The sequence below is a fragment of the Rhamphochromis longiceps genome, linkage group LG22 (genome assembly GCF_057381845.1).
Source record: "Rhamphochromis longiceps isolate RC_006_pf linkage group LG22, R_longiceps_female_GT1.1, whole genome shotgun sequence".
NCBI lineage: Eukaryota > Metazoa > Chordata > Actinopteri > Cichliformes > Cichlidae > Rhamphochromis > Rhamphochromis longiceps.
The window spans coordinates 17,791,674-17,800,943 of NC_140577.1; the positions used below are offsets into that span (position 1 = coordinate 17,791,674).

General features: G+C 42.5%; 1 protein-coding gene across 1 annotated transcript; it reads right to left on the bottom strand.

The window, feature by feature from the left end:
• Positions 1-324: 324 nt before the first annotated feature.
• Positions 325-6,309, bottom strand: klhl38a (kelch-like family member 38a). Its single transcript, XM_085395851.1, has 4 exons — positions 5,957-6,309; positions 2,198-3,554; positions 1,991-2,096; positions 325-1,795 (listed from the first exon to the last, which is right to left on the bottom strand). Exons 2-4 carry the CDS (start codon positions 3,551-3,553, stop codon positions 1,506-1,508), a joined length of 1,752 nt encoding a protein of 583 aa, XP_085251977.1. The 5' UTR covers position 3,554; positions 5,957-6,309; the 3' UTR covers positions 325-1,505.
• Between the last annotated feature and the right edge of the window lie 2,961 nt (positions 6,310-9,270).

The window sequence follows — 9,270 nt, forward strand, 5'->3', positions numbered from 1 at the left end:
CATTCCAGGAACATCCCAATATTTTAATGGGTTTTGCACTGGTGTTTAATGATGTACGGAGAGAAAATGTGTCACCTGACAACCGGAACATGTTTCTGCATTGATGGTGTTCCCTCATGCACGAGGGGGTCGTGACTCAGCTAGTCTGCAGGCAAATTACGAGCCTGCTCAAAATGAAGACCGAGAAGCTGAACTAAGATGCGATTTTGCCACAGCTGATCTGTTTTTATGCGCAGAAAGAATCAATGCAACAAATAAGAAGTTTGACTCTCTCTTTAGTACATAAACACAACATTTATGCACATCGTACAAGTAATACCGCATACAAAAATAAAGAGGAAGTCTCTTAATGTGCAAGTAGCAGCAATGCATTGTTCAGTTGATTCGTGAGAAAGTCTCAAACATTAAGATGTATACCACAAATTGTCCAATAATGGAGCTACCAAGGGCTGGAGCAAAACACTGAATGCATGCTCCATGAGGGACAAGAGGGCTGCAGGACACAGAGGGATGTAATGGCAATCAAAGTCTTGACAGGTAAGGATTTCTTTGTATGACTATGATTTCCCAAATGAATAAAAAAATGAATTCCAGATCAGTTGGTGTGATTGTGCCAGATCACCTTTAGGTTGCCCCTGCAGTCTGATGTAGCCTGTAAACACACAAAAAGTATCTCTAACAACATTTTTTACTCATGGCCGCTCACAGCAGGCCACAGGTTGTCTTTATCTAACGACATTTGCATGCACAGTGAAATATGAATGTAAACCACCATTGAAATATTTGCTCACAGATCTTGGACTGATCCAAAACGTCACATCTTTGCATACTGGTTCTGCCATGTTTTAAGCAGACATCTTAAAAACAGAACAAGCTTTGTTGGGTTTTAACTGAAAATCAACCCCCCAAGACTGGAATAAAGAAAAAAAAGTTCTTCTTTGCAAAACTTCACCAAACATCAGAGCAAGTACAACTTTGCAGTAGCCCTTATTCTCATTAATCAGTTCCCTCTGATACACATCAGGGTCAAGAAGGAATGTATTATTTTTTGACCTATAAAGTGCAAATTATTTAACCAGTTTCAGTTTTGTCAAGAGTTAAGTGCAGCTGCCCTGCAGAGTGACAGGCTGTGTTCAAATATCTTGGAAAATACAGTATTAACACAATTTAGTTTGCTTTATACAAGTGTATCCATCTGCGGAAACAGCTTTTAAAGAGCTGTTTGGATTACATACGTGTCCGAGTAGCTGCCTCTCATCATTTCTGGGGTTCTCGGTTCACTTCCGCCCCAGATGCTTAGAAATGACACCTCTGCATGCCAGCTGAGCTCTTCTTCTCTGATGCAGATGAAAGTCAGCCCGACCTTAAATGCCGCTTTACTGAGCTGCGTGAAAGAATGGTGTCACTCTGACATGGTTTCCCATTTCTGTTAGAAGCCAATAAATAATGGCAAAGGGCAGGTGGAGATTACAATAAAAAGGAGCAAGCCGTGATTAGATGGTGGGTCATGGTGGGTTTGGTCTGTTGGAAACGCAGACTAGTGGGAGAGAGCCGTGGTCGAAGAGCTTGTATGGCAGAGAACCTTTAGAGGTCCAAACGTCTGTTTTTGGGTCGTAGCACTCGAAGCAGTCCGAGTCCTCGATGACGTCGTGGCCATTCAGGATGCGTCCACCTGTGACGTAGATCTTGCCGTTGATCACTGTAGCACTGTGATGCATTCGTCGCTCCTTCAGGTTCTCACACTTGAAGAATTTGTTGGCTTTGGTGTCGTAGGCAATCATTCGCGTGGTGTACCCTGGAGATTAGATGGTTGGTAAGTCATAGTAAATTACATATAGTAAACAAATCCCAAAGTCGACCAAGCAGGTCGAAATATGAGTCAAACTATATTATAGGCAATATATTATATATAGTCCATATTTTAGCGTAAAACAGCTGCTGAGAACAACATTTTTTTCTCAGTTTCTTAAAAGTAAAAATGCGTCCTTACCTCCTATGATATAGATCTTGTCGTCTATGACGGCGGCGGGAGCACAAACATTTTTCACAGTCCTTGTCTCTAATTTGGACCACAGATTGCGAGCGATGTGATACACCTGTGTAACAGCACAAACACCATCAATCAGCCTTTTTGGATTTCCTGAGCATCGCAGGCTGTTCTTCACTGAATGCTAACTTTGACTGAAGCCTTCCTTACCTGAATCAGCCTGACTGGGTTCTGCATGGCGTCCTCCCCTCCAAAAACATAGATCTTCTGATCACTGGCTGCAACAGCTGGATGAAGCACGGCTGTGGGCATGGGTGCCATGGCCTCCCACTGGTTAAACATACTGTTATACCTCTCTACTGACTGAGAGATGCGCTTATCTACACCGATGCCTCCTAACACAAAAATAAAGTGCAGGTATGAGACGCTTTGGTGGGCATATCGTGGCTCCAGCATGGGCTCGGCAGTCCTCCACTGGTTGGTTTTGAGGGAGAGTGTGTAAACTGTAGCGCTGACCGAGCCGTCGCCTGATGCCATGCAGAGGCTGAGCCCGCCGAGGACGTAGAGGATACTGTGAATGCACACATAAGCAGCTTTGTAGAGGCGCAAGGGGAGCTTGGCCAACCACTGCCAACGCTGAGTCCTTTCGTCATAGAGTAACGCTTCCCTTGAAGTCTGTTCGTTGTTTTTGCGTCCTCCAACTACCACCAGCGTTTCTCTGCAGGTATAACGTCTCGGTGTGGTCCACAGAGGCTTCAGCTCACGGCTGCACTTGGCGCTGACTGTAAGCATAAGGCGACGGACTGACTCGATTATCTCAGTGCAAAGGCTGGAGCTCTGCACCAGTGGATCATTGGCAATGAACTGGAAGAGGTAAGTTGGGTGGATGTAGCGCAGACGGACTTTCTTGAAGAGATCGTGGATTGCGCCCCTTCGTGAGAACGGGTCATGGTGGATCCATGCCAGCAGGGTCTCAAACACTTGTTCCTCCTCAGCACAAAGTCGGTCGTCTTCTAGGTAACACATGAGCTCCGGGAGAGACAACTCACAGAAATCTTCTGTAGCGGCCACGTCAGAGAAGGACCTCACAGCCATCTCCTTGGCCCTCTCCTTCAAGCTCTCACAGTGAAGTATCTCAGACAGTCGGATCATGCTCAGGCAGTTTTCCGGGCTCAGCTGCTCCTGGAGGAACACAGAGCAGGCTTCAAAGAGGCTTCCGTAATGAAGCATGGAAGCTGCCTGCATGAGTGGGAGCACAATGTCCATGGTGATGGTGATGCAGCCCGTATAAACATAGTCCACAATGCCAATGAGCACATTTGAAGAGATTCCCTTCAGATTCACGCGGGCCTGGCTGCTCTCCAGAAAGTTACTGCAGAACATGGCGCGGAAGTACGGGCTGCTGGACACCAGGACGTTCCTGTGGCAGGGGATCTCCTGGTGTTCAGTGCAGAGCAGGACGTCCGTCAGGATGCGCTCCTGCCGGAGGACGTTGAGCTTTGCGAGCAGGTGAGAGGGAAGTTCAGCATCTTTGAAAGAGAAAACATCTTGTGGTCTGGTGGCCATTCTGCACAAGGGATGACAAAGCAGGAATCATTTTGTGACTGATGTCGTATTTTTGTTTTCCAATGGGAGAAAGTGGATGACCGGCTATGCTGATGATGTGTGATGTGATGATCTACATAAATATTAGTGACGACCACAGTTTTTAAAATTTGCTTGCATCTTACTCTCTGTGTACCATCCTCCTCTGTCACACTAACCATGTCCTTCACTACATCCATCAAACATTTTTGTTTTTCCTCTTTTCCTCATGTATTCCTAATATATCCAATGTCCCTCCTCTGCACGTGTCCAAACCATCTCAGCCTTGCACCTCTAGCTTTGTCTCTAAACTGCTCTACCTGAGCTGTCCCTCTGATTTCTGGTCAGTCCCAGTGAAAATATTGACATCTTTACCCTGCCACCTTCAGCCCAGCCTCCTGTCTCTTTGTTTGTGCCACCATTTCCACACTAAACATCACAGCAGGTCTCACTACCATCTTGTAAACCTTCACTTCACTCTTCTGTCACAAATCACACCTGACACTCGTCTCCACCCACTCCACCCCGCCTTCACACTCTTCTTCACCTCTCTTGAGCACTGTCTGTTGCTTTGGATGGCTGACCCCGGGTTTTTAAACTCATCCACATTCATGACCTTTTACACAGTGAAGCTGTGTAAAAGGTCATGAGGCCACACACATTATTCTGTTTTGATCCTCCTGACTTTCATTCCTCTTCTCTCCAGTACATACCTCCACCTCTCCAGGCTCTTTTCCACCTGCTCCCTCCTCTCACTACACATCACAATGTCATCTGGAAACATCATAGCTCATGAACTGACCTCATCTGTCAACCTGTCCAACACCACTGCAAGCGAGAAGGGACACAAAACCAATCCCTCATCCCACCCCCACCTTGAAACCATCATTCACTCCTACCATACATGTCACCGGTGACCTCATACATGTCTGCTGCTCCTTTCATATGCTTTCTTTAGCTCCACAAAGACGCGGTGCAACTCCTTCCGACCTCTACACCTCTGCTTCACATCTGTAGAGCTCTTTCTCAGCATGAAGCCATACTGCTGCTCACTGATCCTCACATCTCTTCTTATCCTAGCTCCAACAAGTCTTTCCTCGATCTTCATAGTCCGTCTCATCAGCTTCATCCCTCTGTAACCCTTGTTCTTGAAAATCAGTACCAGTACGCTTCTTCTCCATTGCTCAGTCATCCTCTCACTCTCCAGGACCGTGATAGCTGCCCTCATTTCCTCCTTTCTAATCCTCTCCTTCCTGATTTACTAACCGTTCTCCATCCATCCTCCTCTCTAATATTCTTTATTCATGAGCTCCACAAAGTGCACCAATTAGATTCACAAGTGTGATTTTAATAAATTTGTATTTGCAACAACTTAATCATGCATGCTTCGAAAACCGTGTGATCTGGTTCATAACAAAGCCTTTCACTTATTCGTCTCCTCTCAAACTCTTAAACCTCCCACGTAGCAGCTGTCTTTAATGTGAATGACTGACACAGATTTCTGTTCCAAATCCTGTCTAAATGATCTCACAGGATTCGTGTGCCATTAGGGCTTATTTCAGTAATCAAGCTGCCCATCATCACTAACATAAACAGAACTGTATCAGCGGACCATCTGTGTTTGTCTCTGCAACCCATCTCTCTCTGGACTGGCCTCACAGTCTCTCTTGTTATTTTTTTCTATATGTCATGTTTTCTCTCTTAGTCCCAGTGTGTCTCTCTCTGGCTGGAGGGTTTGTGGTGATCCTATTGTTTAAAGAGCATGAATTTCATTGGGCTATTAGCAACATTAAGTCTTCAAATCATCTCCGTGCCAGCTACCGATTTACTCCCACTTACATGGTCCAGCCTGTCTGATATATTTAGACCACTAATCATTATTGTATATTATTAAATGCCAATAGCTGTGAGTGGCATTTCACGACTGGGAGTTTTAACTCAGACTTCAAACAAGAGCTGCTGGTGGAGCTGCAGAACCTCTCATGATAAACTGCATCTGAATTTAAAAATAATCCATCTGCACCTTAATCACTTAGTCAACAGTGGTGATGGTGATGAATTGATCATGTACGCAGCTTAAATTATTACACTTTTAACAGACAGTTTATAGCATGGCATCATATTTTTGAGAAACATTTCCAGTCTAAATAAAGAAATGTCATAAAATGCAATGACTCACTCCTTTAAATGCCCAATAAACAAGAGGAAACGTTTTAACCAGAAAATATAGATTCTTAACTAAGAGTTATGCTAATACAAAAGAAATTTCACATTTGAAGATTTAATAATAAAACTGGAGTTAAACTGAGGAGTTTGAGACAAACATCTGTGTGAACAAGATGATTCCAGTTCATCAGCAGTATCTGTGATTAGCTCAGCCCTTACCTCCTGTCCTCGGAGGACCAATATTATCCAAAGTCGTCAGTCTTGACAGAAAAAAAGGATTAATTCCAAATGAAAGACAGTTTAAGCATTACTCAGAGAGAAAATGGGTAGTGACTCAGGGAAGGGTTTCCAGTTAGGCGCTGTGGAGATTGCCATGAGGCCACTGTGTACATTCCTACAGCTAAGAATAGTATCCTGGGCCACTGTGACTCCAGCCGGGCCTCTCATGTGACACAGCGCTGTTTGGTACCCAGCTGCCAGCTTAACAACTCAGCCAGGGTCCAGTGGAGGGAGTGTTTACAATAGCCGCAGGAAGGGGAACCATCACAGGGTCCTGACTCAGGCATTGTTCCCACCCAGGCTGGTCTTTCATCAAAGTGTCCCCGAGCTGCTAACCCTTGTCTGTCTTCTAGTGCTGTCCAAGTTCATCCCTCCTCCTCCTCTTCCCCCTTCCTCATGTGTGTAACCCAGGATGTAGTCAAATATAGAACGGTGCTGATGGGCCACTTTGATCAGGAGAAACAGCTGTAAGAACTGGGCTCAGTTTTCAAGGTGTGGTGGTGTTTCTGTTAGTGTCCATGAACGTGCACAACTGGACGTGACCACTGTTGCTATTAATCACCCGTTTGACAGTTAACTCGTTGCACTGTGTGTGTCAAATCATCAAGAAGTATTTGCCATACCTTTAAGAGTTGAGCAACCAAACGTGGAGGTCCACATTTATATCAGATATCATGAGGTCATCATGTTGCCAAGCAACCACTTAGCTTGGCAACATGATGGCTAAAATGACCCATTACTGGCATTTATGCACCTATAACACCTTATAAAAGTGTCATATAATTTTTATTTTGCATCAGTAACATCTAATTTCTATCCAAAAAGGCTGAATTATGTGTAATGATGTCATTATGTTGCCTGACAACCACATAGCAACTGGCCAAAATGACCTATTATTAGCAGTTATGCATCTCTAAGAGCTTATAAAAGTGTCATATAATTTTTTATTTTGCATCAGTAACATCTAATTTCTATTCCCAAAGTTTAATTATGTATAAAATGATGCATACAAAATGCAGGCTACCTGTTTTGTAGCATTTGTGCACCTGTAGCACCTTATGAAACCATTCTTTTTTCTTTTTTATTTCACGACAGTACATCACTTACATCCACAAAAGCTAAACTACATGCCTGGCAATCACCTAGCAACGGGCTACAGTCACTCATTTTTAGTACATAAACATCTGCCAGTCTATTTTTTAAAAAAACTTCTCTCTTTGTGATTAAGTACATCACTTTAAAAACAACACAAACGGACCAAAACCTACTAGCATGAGCATGTACTAGTTTCAAAAATACATGCAAATTTAAAAGCACAGAATACATTACAGAGAAATGTTTTGTTGATAGCGATCGGTGACTCTGAAAGTTGAGGCCTGGACCTCAGTGCATTAGCAGGTGGAGAGTTAACTGTGAGGCTCATAAAATTACAAGCAGTTTATTAGTTAATCACTTTTTGTGACTCCCCTGTGTGTACTCAGAGTGTGAATGAGTCTTACAATAATAAGTACTGTCTCTAGAGGAATTACATGATCAGTACATAAAGAATAGCTGTTGTAAGAAATTTTAAAAAATTGATTATTAGACATTACTTAATAAAACAAGCTGCTGCTGCTGTGAGAAGACATCATGTGAGATGGTTTGAAATGTAAATAAAGTTGACAGTTTGTTTCCTTTCCTTTTTATTATTTACATTAAACACAAGCAGAGGAGAAAAGCTTAGGGTTACAGAAGGTCTGATCGCTGTTCACAAAGCAAAAATGTCCTCTGCAGCTCACAGTAGTAATCAGGTTTGGTATTTATTTTAAGGTGAGTCATTGTTTGCTGTTGCATGGCTACAGCAGATCATACTTAGGCTTCCCCTTGCTGTTAAATCCCACTTTAGCCCCTGCACATTAAAGCCTTGAGACTATGAAGAACTTTAACAGTATATTTTAAAAAATTTATATTTAATTCAAAAAAAGAAACACTATTCTTCCACCTCTATGCTTCTAGTTTAGAAACAATGTGTGTTTTCACAGCTTTTATATCATACTGTAGCCTTAGATGAGGTATTTCACAAGTAGACAACGCTTTATTTTAAGAGATCACACGCCAGAGAAGGCTGGGGAACACTGTTACAGAAATAGGGTGCAAAGATTTCCTTTCCTTCAGAGATCAGATTGAGCCTCTTGTGATATTTTTTCAAATCAGTCTTGTGTGACTTTACAGAGACATTTAAACCTTCTTTTCCTTATATTATCTGTGAGCTATAATGTCATGAGGATTCTCAATCTGCAGCCCCTTTCTGCACTCCATGGAGTTATGCCGGTTGTCTGCCAGGCAGATGAATTACTGTCATGTTTGCTTAGCGGCATATGACAGGGAACTGAAGTTACATGCAGGCAGATTGAATGACATAGCTGCAAGAAAGTGAGCTGTCAGCAAGCCAGATATCATGACCCAAGAGCAGAAGCCACTTTGGTGTTGCAGTGAAATCTTACACTGAGTCACCAGTCACTAAGTGATAGTTTCATGCTTACACGTCGGATTCCTGTAAGAACAAAACTGCAAATCAAACAAAAAACAACTCATAAAAGCTCCAGGTCAGGGTGCAGGGACAGATTTATGATTTTCTATTTTTAGTTAATCATACCGGCTTCAAACTTGAATTTTGCTTTTGTTTCCACTGCTGAACAATGATCACATTAACCACTCACTGAAATATTAAAATATACTGTATATATTTTCTGACCAGAATAAAGACATGATAACAGACCTACTGGGACAGAAGATATATTATCACACTAAAGGATTTTTTATGGTGTGAAAATGAGAGAAAGACAGATTGGGGGACCTAAAAAATGAATGAATTTCTTTTCCAAAAAATTATCTCAGGTGATAGAAGTGTTTTAACAGATCATTTTGGCTTTGCACTTTTATGTCTGACAGGAAAACGATGGCAGCATTTCCAGCTACTTAAGCTAATTATAATGCCCTGTGTTAAAGATGACTGTGTAGTTAAATCCACATCAATCCAGAGTTGTGCAGATGCAAACCTGACAATCATGTAGAACAAGAGATTAGAGGCGATAATTTATGTTTTTAACCAAATTTATCTGCAAGTATTGCACTGTGTTTTATTGTATTGTCTTTCTGTGAAGCTAGAGTTGCTCATAAGTGGGACAATGATACTATGACAACATTTTGCCGACGGTTTGTGGATCTGAATGTTAGATACACAGGGGAGACTTGTAGAAAAAAGTGTTATGAGT